Source organism: Tamandua tetradactyla, chromosome 1 (genome assembly GCF_023851605.1).
Source record: "Tamandua tetradactyla isolate mTamTet1 chromosome 1, mTamTet1.pri, whole genome shotgun sequence".
Classification (NCBI taxonomy): Eukaryota; Metazoa; Chordata; class Mammalia; order Pilosa; family Myrmecophagidae; genus Tamandua; species Tamandua tetradactyla.
The window spans coordinates 107,813,018-107,829,053 of NC_135327.1; the positions used below are offsets into that span (position 1 = coordinate 107,813,018).

The 16,036-nt window shown below is 40.2% G+C and overlaps 1 protein-coding gene across 1 annotated transcript in view; it reads left to right on the forward strand.

Moving 5' to 3' along the window:
• Positions 1-9,607: 9,607 nt before the first annotated feature.
• Positions 9,608-16,036, forward strand: part of CRPPA (CDP-L-ribitol pyrophosphorylase A) — a 368,112-nt gene continuing 361,683 nt past the window's right edge. Inside the window, exon 1 of the mRNA XM_077157926.1 lies at positions 9,608-9,843. Within this exon, the coding sequence (XP_077014041.1) occupies positions 9,608-9,843 (236 nt within the window). The remainder of the gene's footprint in view (positions 9,844-16,036) is intronic.

The following is a 16,036-nucleotide window of genomic DNA, read 5'->3' on the forward strand; positions in this document are numbered from 1 at the left end:
CACCTGAACTAAAAATTACGTCTTCAAGAGATCCTGTTTACAAAGGATTATACCCACAGGAATATAGATTAAGATTGAGAACATGTCTAAAGCGGTGTGCCTAATTCAATCTCCCACACAATACATTGTGTGGTACATAATACAAATCAGCCATAATTATTTAACAAGCCTTTATCCCCCCAGAGTAGAAATAGACTTATCCTTTGATTCAGTGCTCAACCCACCATGCAGTACTGCCCTCCATTTCCCCTGATTGATTATAAAACTAGGCCAGTTTCTGTCTTTGCATATAATCTAGCATGGTAACTACTAACAGACATGCTCCTTAGAATGCATATTCAAGCTCCAGACTCTGAGATTTCAGTACCTTCAGCTGAAAAAATCCCACAGATGATTCTAACGTGTAGCCTTGTTGAGAACTACTAATTTAGGTTATGTGCCGAAAAGGACCAGAACCTGCTTCCTATCTCCAAAAGTTCAAGTTTATCATGATAAAGCTGCTTGTGGCATAGTTTTTGCTGCTATTACTATATGGGCTTTCTTTACTGCCACTTACAGTAGATTCAGATGCTGAAATATACCAGGCAATGGCAAAAGTCAATGTGATCCCCAACCCTACTCCATCTGACTTCTCCCATCTGTTAGTGGTTTCTTCCACTGTTTCCTGGCCTGACACATTTACTTATTTCTTCAGAGGATGTGTAACAGAAGAAGGTTCCTACAAAACAGGACTCAGTTCAGTTCTAGTTCCAAGGTATGAGTAATCAATTAAAAGTTCAAATGTGGCATACCTGTTTTCAAATGAGAAGACTAACTCAGACAAACAAGGTTGTTGAAGCAGGACCCTATGGACATACGAATTAGGGAAAATACACTATTTCTCCCCACTGATACCATCTGTGGGTTTTGTTAAAAGCTGACAACCAGGTTGTTTTCTGTTAAAGCAAATTTGTGTATCACCAATAAATATTTGGCTCTTTGGTTCCCTTTCCGAAATGGTACAGAGTTTCAGAAATCCCTCGTTGGCTCAGTCTGTAACTGTAGGAGGAGGGTAAAGCCGATATCACTTTGTAAAATTTGCTCTTTTTAGAATAAGTGACCACAACATATTGTAATACTCAGAGCTTACAATTTTCAGCTTTGAGGTAATAGAAGCTACTTTCCAAATTGTTCATAGACTTTCGAAGGGCTTAACAGCATTTTCATCTTTGTTAATGCAAATATTTCCTCCTTTTTAATTTTTTTTATTTTAAATTGACCATCATGAAAAATAGTTTGAACTCTGATTAAAGTTAAATTTAACATGTATGATATAGTAAAAGATTGAAAAAAGAATACCCCAATAATAAAAACTCTCAGTGATGCCATTTCTCCATTTAATAAAGTGCCAGCCCACACAGTGTGGTTCTGAGGAGGGCTCATTTACAAGTGAGACCAAAAGGTTGTCACATCTTGGAAATCAGTTCTTGTTATATCACTTAGAATATGTAACAGTATGGTCTTCAGTAACAGAAGCAATTTCTTAAACATATATTCTCTTTCTTTGTTAATATTTCAACCCCAGTTTTGGCTTTTATGATGTAAAGAAGAGGGTTTTTGTCAGTTATTGATGGCTTTAAGCGAATAATGTATAGAAACAAATGATCCCCCAAAGCAGATTGGGCCATGCCAGTTCCCTTGTATTTCCTTGTCCTTTTCCTCTCTTTGGAGAAAGCCAAGGGAATAACCCTTTGAGTCCTATGCCCTACTAGTGGCCAGGAATCTGTGGAGACTGTGTCCCCTCAGTAGATGTTCTTGCTGTCATCTAAAGATGTGCAGATACCCAAACTGTTTGCTAGATGGCTGTAGATGATTGTTTGTAAGGATGGTCATTACAAGTCCTCCCTTCCCTGTAAGTACATGCCATTCCCATCAGGATGAGGCCTACTTTTCCTCCTCATGAATCTGGACTAGCCTCATAATTTCCTTTGACCAATGATGGAATGATACAAAAGTGACACTGGCCCAGTTCTGGGCATAGAACTTAAGAGACCTGGCAGAATCTGCTTTTGCTCTTTTAGAACCCATTTACCATGTTAAGAAGTCCAGGATATCTTGCTGGAGAATAAGGTCACATGGATAAGTACTAAGATACCTCAGCCAACAGCCAGCACCAGGACCCCAGACCTATGAGTAAGTCCATCTTAGACGCCTCTCAAGCTCCAATTGAACTGCCCCAGCTGACCCCAAGTGAGAGAGATGAGCTATTGACTATGAGCCCTACCCAAATTCCTGATCTAAAGAATGGCAAGCAATAAAATTGCATTGTTTTAAGCCACTGAGTGTTGAAATGGTTTGTTATGCAGCAACAGACCACTGAAAAAGTTATAGAACAATATAGTTCTTGTTCTCCAGAAGCTTAATCTGATTTAGCAATTATATGATACATTTACCTTTGGCCACCCACTCAAAAAAAAAAAGAATAGTAAGTGGTTGTTCTGCTTTGTTTTTATTTTGTAAGTAGATTGTTATTAAGGTTAGTCTCTCATTGGCCTCATGTTTAAGGGTGTATTTCTTGGCTTCTTGATATTATTTCTAGGTTTTGGGAATTTCCAGGTTAGAATATCACTCTGTGAGATTATGGAACTGATATTTATGGAAATGGAATTGTTTCAAAAGGGTGTAACATATTGAACTAATATCTGTTGTTATTCCTCAGGATAAAAGAGATGATCACATTTTCCTTGAGAGCCAGCTTTAGTAGGGGCAGGAGGACATAGTGTCATAATGTTCTTGAGCTGGCTCAGATCGTACCAGCAGTGCTGATAAGGACGGGAAATAAGCAAAGGCCAGGCTATGAAACATCTCAGGGTAACTCAGGTCTTACACGTCACAGGAGTGACACTTACAGACAGTCAAGTGGTAACATCCTGTTTCTATGTGATTAATGCTTTCAGAACAGTTTTCTAGCCAATTAAGCAGAGATCAGCCTTTGGTGACTCCACCCTAGCCAGTCAAACTGGAGTTCTGTTCCATCCTGTGCCAAAGAGACAGGAAATTTCAAATGGGAGCCAATCATATGGATGACCTAGGTCAATGGAGTAGAGTCGGGGAAGAGGGCTGCCAGGATTTGGGTATATCCCACGAACCATAATGCAGTTCTTCTAGGCAGTGAGACAGATTTGGAAAGCAACTCACTCATGAGGTGGCACTTCCTGTCCTGGTCAGGACTGACAGGACTAAGTTCACCAGCAAAAACCATAAATGACTCTTTTTCAGCAGAACTGATGTTGAGACACCCAATTTAGAAGAACGGTGGGGAGAAAAGAAAAAGGCTCAGGAAGGCCAGGGACCAGGAGTACCAAAGATAAGTATAATGAGATTTGAATATTTGCCCAGAATAAATGTTTACTAGTTTTGGGCATTTTTTTGTTATATTATAGCAGTGAGTAACCACAGATTTTTATGAAATTGAGAGAGAGTAATTGCTGAAGAAAGATTTGGCAAAAGGTGAAGTTTTTCCTTTATCGTTCGTTAAGCTCTTGAGTTCTTTTAAGGAATAAACAATTAGATAGGTGGAAAGGAATAAGAAGTTGGGGTGAGGAGGGCCAGCACAAACCTAAAATAACTTTTTTCTTTTGGAAATAGTTTTGAGCATCCTAATTTTTCCCAAGACAAAGTGTAATTTGATCTCCTTGCATTTAAGTTTATAGTCATTGGTAAGTTTAACATTGCTTCACTTACTTATTCATTTTTTCATTTATGTCTTAAGCCAATTAGTGGTAGTCATGATCACAAATGGAAGTACTTATTTCTATTCACATACGGCACAAACAACACAGTGACCTTATTTCTTCTTTGCATCTGCCACAATTCACTTCTACATGGAACATTGTCTTTTTGTCACCACTAAGTGCTTTTTGTCCAAACCAATTTGGCTCTTTGCTCTCCTAACTGGATCACAGAGTGCCTGCCCAAACTCTACATAATCTTTTTTTTCTTTTTCTTTTGGCTAGCTCAGTGAGTGCTCCATGCGAGAGGACAATGAGACACTCTTCTTCAAAAATTGAAAGCTTGTTCATATCTTTTGCACTTCACTAGAGACTATTCTCAGCGTCTCATTCTTCTCTTTTTCCTTCCTATCCTAGCTTCCCCTCTCCAAATCCCGACTTCACCATAGTCCTGGCTTTGAATTTCCTGGGAGAATTTTCCTCTTAAAGCCCATTTTTACCCCTATTAATTTTGTTTTAGTAATGAGTTAAGTAAGGTTATAATGTATAAGAATGTCTGTGGCCAATGTTTTTCCTTGCAGAAATAGCAAATCCCTTCTTTTTCTAGCTGCTGCTCTTTGGTGATTCCAGATTTCCTCCTTCTATGAATTATGAAGACTGGCCATCACCAATTTCAGACCATTCATTTGCTTCCCAAACAAATCTTTCCCTTATTGCCCCTTGTTCTAGTTTGCTAGCTGCCAGAACTATAACAGAAATGGAATGGCTTTTAAAAAGGAGAATTTAATAGGTTGCCAGTTTACAGTTCTAAGGCTGAGAAAATGTCCCAATTAAAATGAGTCTATAGAAATGTCCAATCTAAGGTATCCAGGGAAAGATACCTTGGCTCAAGAAGGCCGATGACGTTCAATGTTTCTCTCTCAAGTGGAAGGGCACATGGTAAACACAGAGTTTCTCTCTCATCTGGAAAGGCATATGGTGAACACAGTCAGGGTTTCAATCTCATCTGGAAGGGCACATGGTGAACACGGCATCATCTGCTAGCTTCTTCTCCTGGCTTCCTGTTTCATGAAACTCCCCTGGAGGCATTTTCCTTCTTCATCTCCAAAGGTTGCTGGCTGGTGGACTCTGCTTCTTGTAGCTGTGTCGTTCTGCTCTGGTCTCTCTGAATCTCTCTTTCTTCAAAATGTTTCCTCTTTTATAGGATTCCAGTAAACTAATTAAGACCTACCCAAATGAGTGGAGACATGTCTCCATCTAATCCAGTTTAACAACCACTCTTGATTAAATCACATCGCCAGGGAGATGATCTAATTACAGTTTCAAACATACAATACTGAATGAGGATTAAAAGAAACAGCAGCGGGCGGGCCGCGGTGGCTCAGCGGGCAAAGTGCTTGCCTGCTATGCCGGAGGACCTCGGTTCGATTCCCGGCCCCAGCCCATGTAACAAAAACGGAGAAACAGAATACAATAAAACAAGAAAATGTTTAAAAATGTTTCCCTTTCTTCCTTCCTTCCTTCCTTCTATCCTTCCTTCCTTCTCTCTGTCTTTCCTTTAAAAAAAAAAAAAAAAAAAAAAAAAAAAAGAAACAGCAGCCTTTACAAAATGGGATTAGGATTAAAATATGGCTTTTCTAGGGTACATACGTCATTTCAAACCAGCACACCCCTTATGTATTGTTTCTGGAGTTACATATGGGGCATCCCTCAAATGAACTGTATGCACTAGTTCCAGATGTAGAGCAGGGTTTCAGGCAACAATTTCAATTCAATTTAAGCTGATGTCAAGGATATTGTTTTTAGTGGCTCTCAGAAAGGTTGCTGAATTATTAAATAATAGGTCTGCAGAAATTAAATAATAGGCCTGCAGAAATATGGTTCTTCACCTTCCCTTCCATCTTTCATTTCTGGCACTCTTCCCTTGTGTTTCCCTCCTTATGAATTCACGAGGAAATAAAACAGGCTGTCATATGCAGAAATAAAACAGGATTTCTCATGCAATTTTTACATGGCATGTTTGCTTTAAGTTCTGAAATTAAATGCACTGAACTGGGATATAATTCATTTAAATTCAGTGTTTATTAAGTTTTGTCTACACTTACATTAGAGTCACTTAAGAAGGTCTATTACAATGCAGATTTCTGGGTCCTACTCCAGACATACTGAATCATAATTTCTGACAGCAGGTGCCAGGAAAAAAAATGTTATAAATACTATATACACACACACAAAATATTCAGTTCCCCCAGATGATTCTTATGAAATGTTAAACTACAGAATCACTAATTATGTCAAATTTATCATTCAGCCCTAAAGCTAAATATTCATCATTGTTCCTTTTTTCAGCCACACAGGAAAAACAAAACAATGTAGACAGTTGAGAGTTGGTAATTAACTTTGCAAGAAAGAGTGAGAAATGAAAGATTTTAAGCTTGTCATAGGATGCTGTTTAGTTTGAACTATCCACAGAAAGACCTCAGTTTTGTGTGTCGTCTTAGGTATGAAAATGAGTTAAAGATCAGAGTTTAATAAACTGTACCATTTATACAAGATCACAATTGCAAAACAGAAGTTAGAATTCATTAGGTGAGAAATTCTGAATTGCTGTCCCATGGTAGAGCAATAATTTATTTAGATTTTGATTTCAACAGAATAGAACCATTTAATCATTCATTAGTGTTTGTGAGCCACACCCCAGCTAACCTCTAGAAATGCTATTAAAACAATAAGTATGGTTGGGAAGGAGAGAATGACTAACAGTACTAATTATACTTGAATTAACACAGGAAATATTTCTCCTTCACTAGCCTAAATAGGTCTAAAATTCCATAATAATAAAAATAATAGTAATAGTAGTAGTAATAATAATAATTCTCCAAAATAAATCTTTTAGGGAACACCAACAGGTGAAAACTAAAAAAATGCAAGGTTCCAGGCCTTTCAGATAAAAAGATAACACTTCCATTTAATGTAAACTTCCATATATGTTACAAATTTAAAGACAAAGTGAGGTTACAAAACTGTGGCGTGCATTTAACAAAGCTATGCATTAAACATTCACAATACAATGCAACACATTTTGTTATTCAGAATGCAATGAAAGGGTTTATCAGAAAAATTCATACTGCATTGAGGGTGGTAGGGTCTGGTAATAGGACATGAGTAAAGTTAAATGAGCAATGTTTTCTTTCCTCAATAACATCAATGTACCTTTGTTTGCAGATAATAGTCAAGAGGTAAATTTGAGTCTTTTCCTGAGTGTGAAGCTGTATGTACTAATTTCCTGTTGCTGCTGCAACAAATTACCTCAAATTTAGTGGCTTTAAAAAATACAAATTTATTATCTTACAGTTATGGAGGTCCATATATGAAAATGGGTTTGCAGTGCTGCTTTCTTTCTGGAGGTTGTAGGAGAGAACCCATTTCCCTGCTTTTTCAGTTTCTAGAGGCTGCCCAATTTCCTTGGCTTGTGGTCCTACTTCTCTCTTTTAAGGGCCCTTGTGATTACACTGAGCCCACCCAGATACTTCAGGATAATCTCCTCTCCTGAAATCTTTAACTGAATGATATCTACAAAGTCTCTTCAGCCATGCAAGGTAGTACAGTCACAGATTCTGGAGATTTCAGTGTGGGCATCTTTGGGAAGTTCTAATTCTGTTTATCACAGAAGCCCAGACTAAAACCCACACCAACCTCACTGTGCACACCTTGCATTGTAATATAGCTGGAATTTGTTTTTTCGAAGTCCTTCCAACTGATTTCTTAGGATGGTTATGACCAACCCATCCCAGAGGATCTATTTTCTTGGGTCTGCACATTCACATGTCTGTTGTAGAGATGTTCTCATTGTGTCTACTGTAACTTGGTATAAAGTAACATGGGAAACCACATCTTTTACCCAAAGGATGCATAACATAGAACTAATTATATCTATAAGAAAAAGACGCACAGAGGAAAATGTTACGTCTCATACTTTACATATGAATATGTTGTAGTCTGTTATTTTTCAGTTCAAGTTGGTTAGACATTATTTAAGTCAGTATGTTCGATCTAAGATTCATAGGGAACAGAGCAAAATCAATGTATTTGTTAAAAAACAAAACCAAATCAATAAACTAAATTATATTATGGCAAAAATGTGTCAAGGTTTAATGATGTAAGTTAATATAATAAGCAATTTTGTATTGCTACATGTAACATATAGCAATTAATATAAGAAGATCTTTATTACTATGTTCTTTTTTGCTCAAGACTAAGAAAATGAAGACTAAGTATGGCTTTAACTTCACCTGCAGATAAAAAGGAGAGTTTAAAAAATCATAATTAATAGAAATAATAATTTCTATTTGTCCTTTGCCCTCACAGGTAGACTCATTTATCTATGAGGTTAGTCAAGAGACATTAATAGGTCTCCTATAGGCCAGACATGGGCCAGTTTGTAGTGCTATAATGTCAAGTATAAAATGAGGTCTAGTGTTCAGCTAATTCACTGACATGGCAAATTTCAACTAGCAAACAAGCTAAGCATTACTTAGAATAAAAGTAATAAAAGAAAAACCCAAAGTGCTTTTGATAATACAAACTAAATGATAAAAATAGGATAAGAGCAGAAAATTTGTATTTTAATTTTGCATACTTCAAACTGAAAAATAGGTAAATATATGGAAATTGGGAAATTATAAGCAGATAATATTTTTAATGCTTATAGGATTAAAAAATGAATCTTATATTAAACATTGATGGGTGAAGACTGAGAACTAAGAATTAGCATACATTTAGTTATATGTATTTTAATTAATTTATTCAATCAGCATTTCATTTAATAAGAATTTATTGAGCCTCTCATATTTCTGGGAGGGGGGGCGGGCACACAAAGTAAACCAAAAAAGGAAAAGCAAGGCCCCTTTCTTATGGAGGCCACAATCCGAAGACCCAATACAGGAGTACACTAGCATTCCAAATACTTCCGTCTATTTTCATGGTAAACACTGTCAACAAGGCTAGCAGGAAGTCAGGGCAAGGTGTGCTTGGGGCCTGGAATTCAACTCTGGTTGTACTTCTGCCCCAGGGCCTTAGGTGGCTCTGCCCTTCAGCTGTGAGATCTTTCACAAGTTAGTTCAATTCTCTAACCCCATTTCCTCCTCTGTAAAGTAAACGCTAACAGTTGGTTGTCGTCTGGATTTATTCAGCCCAGGTCTCGGCAATTACTAGTATTAGTGCTCTGGCTCTTTGGTTCCGAAACGTGCCCGCTCACTATAATCACCTGGGGGTCACTTATCAGAACAACTGAATCCCCTTCTGCGAGGGCGGGAGGAGGGCACCGGCCCTTGGTGAGCTGCCCAGGTGGTTCCACCGTGCACACGGGTCTGGAAATCACCGCACTCGGACTTAAGAGATGTCTCCCAGTAAAACTAGTTCCTCTACCTGTGCTTAGAGAGGTGGGACCCCAGGCACCTGCAGCTTACTTGAAGCCCGGGAAGGCTGCATACCCCCCCCCCCGCCCCCCCGCCCCGGCTCCCGTCCGAGATCTGGAGTCCAAACCTGCTTCAAATATCTATGGGCGGTGGGGGTAGGAGGTGGCCGACCTCGTGCCAAGGTTACGACACCCTGAGATATTCAGGCATGCTGATACCCTCCGCTGCGGCGACTGCGTGCCCGCCTCAGGGCAAGTGAGGGCCGGTCGGGTCCTCCCGGGGCGCAAGGCTGCTGCCCGCCGCGGGTGAGCCCTGCGGCCTCGGCTGCGGCCCCGAGCGTCTGCGCGGCGCCGGCGCGGCTCTGCCTGTCCGCCCTGCGCCCTCCCCTCCGCGTTCCGTCTCCCGAGGCCCCGACTGCGGCGCGAGCGGCCGCTGGGAGCGCGGGTCCTGAGCGAGCAGGCCCGCCCGCCGCCCGCCGCCATGGAGTCCGGGCCCTCGGGGCCTGGGCCTTGCGTGCGCGGCTCTGGCCGGGCGGCCTCGGTGTCGCCCTCGCCCTCGAGCGGGGCTTCGGCCGGGCGCGGGTGCTGCTCCGCGGCGGTGGCAGCCGTCCTGCCAGCGGGAGGGTGCGGGGAGCGGATGGGCGTCCCCACCCCGAAGCAGTTCTATCCGGTCCTGGAGAGGCCGCTCATCAGCTACACGCTGCAGGCGCTGGAGAGGTAACGCGGCGCCCCGCCCCCGCCCTGCCGGCCTCGGCCGGCGCAGTCTCTGCTCCGGTTGCCCCAACTCCCGGGACTGCTGGCCGCACCCCGCAGGGGTCCCCGCGGCAGATTGGATCCCCTTCCTCTCAGCATTTCCGAGCCGGGCAGCCCTGGTTCTTTGAAAGACGGGTCTGGAAACCGGAGCCGTCCTCCAGGCCCAAATCCCCATGTGGGGACAGGCGGGAAGGGGCGCAGGCCTGGGGGATGGGACAGGCGGGAAGGGGCTCTGGAATCTTGAGGGTCTGGCGCAGGCCTAGGGGTTCCGCCCCCACGCGGCCTTCTGAGGCCTCGGGAGGAGGTGCTGAGAACCTCACTCTCTTTTACTATGAGTTTTACATCTAGTTTATGAGTTTGGGTCATTCATTTCATCCATTCATCCGCAAACACATTGAACACCTCGTATGGTACAGACTAGGTGGAGCAGAATTTAATTCAAACCTTTTAAGAGTGGAAACAGACATACACGCTTTTGATTCTGGTATTGAGGTCTGTACATCATGTGTTGAAAGAAAAGGGACTGTTTCATTGGGGAGTTAAAGAGTGGGGTGTGAGGACTAGGGAGCAGTAGTGAGGGGCTAAGGCGGTGAAAAGACACTAATTAGTTAATTTTGTTTCGATTTTAGAACCCAGTAATTTGGTAGCAGGATTACAGAGGTGCACACTGGTGTTGTAAGGTGTTAAAACTTCATTTGCACGTCAGTGGGGGAGCTGTGATGGGATGTTCAATAAACCTTGAATTGAAATGAACACTTTGTATTTCAAGATAGGTGGCGTCCTTCAGCTTGGCCTTTGGCTAATCTAATGAAGACCTGGCGAGTAGTCCAAGGAAGCTAGCTGTTGTCTAGAAAGCAGCTTCCTCCCCCACTCTACATATATCCCAGAAATGACGAGCTCAAGTTGTTTCTTGTATGATTTTTTTTACTTTCTGATTACTGGCCTTTGGAAAATGGAAGTTAAACCATAATCACCCTTGATTTTCGTTTTGTGATTGGGTCAGTGGTTACATTAAAAAGGCCTACCAACATTGAAACAGTTCCAGTTGCTCTTTTCTCTCACTTCTGTCTTCCACTCTCTGGGTACTGGGGGATCGTTGAAACCACTATATGAATCATGCACCACAGTAATCCCATATTGTAGACATGTTGACAACATAGTTCATGTATGCAGGTACTCCTGTGGGACACAACGTCTCTTTGCCAGCAGAATCTTCTACATAGTGATTAGATATAGGGGATTGCAGTAATTTTCACATTTAACCTTCTCTCCCCATGAAAAACTTCTGAATTAATTTGCATTTTTGCCTCTCATTAATTTTTGAGGCAGCCTGAGATAGTTAGGTACTAAAAAAAAATCACTTCTAAAGTAAAAGTATTTTGGAAAGGCTTTGTTTATGGAAGAAAGGCGAGAATACTTTTTCCGTTTTTAGATAATTGGTAGCAGCAATCATAAAATCTTAACTAATAGCAATAGTGATCAAAACCTACATTCTGAAATATGTCATGGCTCATTATCTTCACTACTATAATGCCTGAAGAATCATAGGGAATATGATTATAGTTCAGGTATGTCTCAGGAAATCTTTGGAAACCCTGCATTATAGGTATGTATGGGTGCTTTTTGGCCTTTTGCCAGTTGAAACCCTCACCCTTTTAGTAAAAAATGGATTCCACAGGCCATTGATAGTTTTCCTATTGCGTGGTGCCAGAGGCCTAGTTCATTTCATCCCCAAAGATAAATTAGGCAAGTTAAAACAAAGAAAGGAAAGGAAATGGAAACAAAATGTTCTGTAAAAATCTAACTTTTCACTCTCTGTGCTAGAGGATGTTAGTTTTTCTTGCCCAAGTAGGAACTGTATGTCCAGAATTTGAGTTCAGACAAAGCTCATTTTTTGTGTTCCTGGTACGCAGGGGATTTTCTTTGTTTAGGTTTTTGCCATCTCATAGAGGGCTGTGAAATCAATGTGAGTAATCTCTTGTTTTTAATTACTACTAACTTGGAAACTAAAGACACTCATTGAAGAATAATAACCCTTCTGGGTTTATTTGTGTCTTTTGGAATTTTGGATGTTTCATTATATTTCCAAGGAATTAATTAGGGCCTAGGAAAGAGAAGGGGGTCATCCCTGAATGTTGGCTCCGAACTCTTACATTGGAAGAGAAACTTGATCAGTTTTGCTTCTAGGTTATACATTGCCATTTAAACATGTGTTTATTTCCACTCATTTGCTCACGTAGTCAAGAATAAAAACATCGAGCCATTCAAGGGAAAAATGAAGGAGGGAGGAGGGGAGCACTTAAGAGACATCTACAAAACTCTGGAAGATAGAAAGGAGATAGAGAAGTGGTAAAGATTTAGTAGTCCCGAGAAAGCTGATCTATGAGGTTTTAGATAGAAGAGCTGAGAAGGAGCAAGTTGTTTGGAATCGCAGAATCTTAGAAAAGTTCAGGAATTAGTGGCACCATGTACCTCTGAAGGTGGGGGTGGCTGAAGAGCTGAAAAAAGACCGAAAGCTTCAAAGGGAACAATTAGAGCCCAGGTCGTCTTAGAACACTGGAGGCTTATTCTATGGTTTGGAACCAGCACAGTTAATGGCCAGAGTGTGGTACTCTGGAAATAGGAGGATTAAGAAAGAGAAACTGCATTTTGGGATGGTGAGATCCTCAGCTCCTAAGGTAGATGACTCAAGGGAGTTTTTTACTCTTCAATCAACGTGCTACATGTGAAAGTAGCTAGTCTTATTATCAAGAAATTGGAGGAGATGTTGAAAGAAAACTCATTTCATGAATTGACTGGGACTTCATGTTGTTTGTCCATTTTTTTCCTTTTGGTGAAATTGGGAAATTACAGGTTTTTCTAGTTTAGCCAGTTCTACTTGTGCTTTATAACATTTACTAGAAAAAATGATTATCAATTTAAATGAGATTCAAGTATATCTCTGTACCCTGACAAATCTGAGACTTGGTGGCTGAAGGTGCCATCCGGGAAAATGAAGCCTCAAAAGTCTATCAAAATTAGGCTGTATTTGTATATGTATTACAATTATCTGTCTTGTGTATATTTGTAGATGTATATGTATATATGTATCTATGTTTATATGTCTTTATTTTTAAGATTATGCAACTGATAATTAAGATTTGTGCATTATGGGTGTAAATGAAAGGATTAGATGACAACTAATTTCTCAGCCATACTGAGAGCAAGGTCCTTTCAGAAACTAGCTAAAAATGGTGTTTCTAGGATTTTGAATGTTTCATTTTGGCCTTTTAGAGGGAAGTGATATATAAATTATTGAACCACAGCTTATAATTTGGAGAATTTTAATTTTATTTTACTGAAGAGTAAACTGAGGTCAGGGGTATTTGTCTATTAGATAACCATTATTACTTTATGACCTGAGTTTTAAAAGGACATGTCGCTCTGTTCTAGTTTGCTAGCTGTTGGAATGCAATATACCAAAAACGGAATGGCTTTTAACAAGGGGAATTTAATAAGTTGCAAGTTTACAGTTCTAAGGCTGAGAAAATGTCCCAATTAAAACAAGTCTATAGAAATGTCCAATCAAAGGCATCCAGGGGAAGATACCTTGGTTCAAGAGGGCCGATGAAGTTCAGGGTCTCTCTCTCAAGTGAGATGGCACATGGCGAACACAGTCAGGGCTTCTCTCTCGGCTAGAAGGGCATATGGTGAATATGGCGTCATCTGCTAGCTTTCTCTCCTGGCTTCCGGTTTCATGAAGCTCCCAGGGAGGCGTTTTCCTTCTTCATCTCCAAAGGTCGCTGGCTGGTGGACTCTCTGCTTCGTGGTGCTGCAGCATTCTCTGCTCTCTCTGAATCTCTCTGAATCTCTTTTATAGGACTTCAGAAACTAATCAAGACCCACTCAAATGGGTGGAGACATGTCATCCCCAATCCAGTTTAACAACCACTCTTGACTAAATCACATCATTCAGGGAGATAATCTCATTACAGTTTCAAACATACAGTATTGAATAGAGATTATTCTACCTTTATGAAATGGGATTTATATTAAAACATGGCTTTTCTTAGGGGACATACTTCCTTTCAAACCAGCACACGCTCCAAGAGCAGAAATCATGTGACCGTATTATTGACAGGGACATAAAGCTTTGGCCATTAAATTGTAGAATGAGTTCACAATTGATCAACTCATGTATCTAAATTTTACTCTTAAAAAATGTGTTCTACGTGTCTGAAGTGGCGAGTAAAAATCTGTCCCAGGAATCTACCTTATGGTTTTAAAATATCAAAGGAATGAATGTATCAATAAGGAGGGTTGGTTGACCTGAAATAGCTAAAAAACAGTTGGAAATGACAAAAAGCAAAAGAGAGCCAACTTTGACCACGATTATTCAAAGTGCTTAGCAGGAGGGGAAGAGTGTTCTTCTGGCAATAGATTTGAACAAATCTGCCTGGGTCTTCCTCATAGTTCAGGAGGTTTCTTCAAATTTTCTTAGGTGAAGGAAATGCTTAAAACAAGTCATTCCTTTTTTATGGTTCCATGCATACCCAAAACCTTCTTATAATTTGGCTTCCCATATGACTCTTCTGCAGGAAGATGTGCTATCCTATTGATAGAAGCATTCCAGTCATTGTGATAGTAGTGTATATTATTCCATATCAGTATGTTGGCATCCTAGTTCATGTTTCAGTTTTAATTCGTGTTGATGTGTGTGAGTTAGTCTCTTTGAATCTAACTCCAGATGAATAAAAAAACAAATCAGTTTTGTAGGTTTGTACATGCTTATGTTATGGAAACTGAATCTTGTGAGTGCATTGCTTTCTTGGCTTGGTGTTGGAAAAATAAATGGAGCAATTTATTTTTAAATTTTAAAAATTAGAAAAAGACAATTGCATAGGTCTCCATGGTATGTGTTTCAGTGTATTAATTTATGGCTTAATTTTCCTGCATTGTTTTCCCCTTTGTCTTCAATTGCTGTTTTTTTCTAATTAAAAAAAATTGTTCTACTTTTTCTTCTGAAAACCATTGCAAATTCTTTTTCAATAGTTCGGACTAGCTGAAAACCATTGCAAATTCTTTTTCAATAGTTCAATATATTTTTCAATAGACTAGAAATAAATATATAAATATCAGTCCAGACAAGAAATGTTGATGACATAAAGTTAGCTAATGATAGTGGCAATGATATAGGGAAGACAAGAAATATTTAGCGGTAGAATTGACAGGTCTTTGTGATTAATGTAAGGATTCAGAAAGAGAAAGGTGTTTAGGATGTTTTGTATTGAGTGTTAGGACAGTAGATGAAATTGACTTACAGATAGGTTAGTCTTAAGGCATCATTAATAAAAGAGTCATGTTCTAGTTAAGGGAAGAAGAAGGCCTATGTTCTACTTTGCTAGCTGCCAGAATGCAACACACCAGAGATAGATTGGCTTTTAATAAAAGGGGATTTATTTCATTAGTTCTTCAGAGGAAAGGCAGCTAACTTTCATCTGAGGTTCTTTCTTACGTGGGAAGGCACAGGGTGATCTCTGCTGGCCTTCTCTCCAGGCCTCTGGTTCCAGCAGCTTTCCCTGGGGTGATTTTTTTCCGCACCTCCAAAGGCCTGGGCTAAGCTGTGAGTGCTGAGATGAGGTATGCTGAGCTGCTTGGGCTGTGCTATGTTGAGCTCTCTGATTTAAGCACCAGCCAATTAAATCAAACATCATTCATTGCAGCAGGTACGCCTCTTAGCCAACTGCAGATGTAATGAGCAACAGATGAGGTTCATGTACCATTGGCTTATGTCCACAGCAACAGAACTAGGCATGTTCACCTGGCCAAGTTGACAACTGAATCTAACTACCACATGTCCACCCTTTGTCAACTTGGCAACTACATGCATCACCTTAAATAATATTAAGGTGCAAATAATTCTCCTGGCTGTGGACCTATGAATCTCAAAACAAGTTATCTGGAGCCAATATGCAAAGGAGGACATTCATAGGATGCAGGTTTTCATTTCCATAGGGAGAAATTGGAAGGAACACAGGGGTCACAAGACCCAAACAGTTCGGACCTGCAGGGCAAACACCATTGGATTCAAAGTCTGAAAGTCATTTATCCTTTAGCTTTAGAAAGTGGCAGTCCCACCCTTTCCAAGGGCCTATGCAGTGGCCTGCCTCTTTCTGAA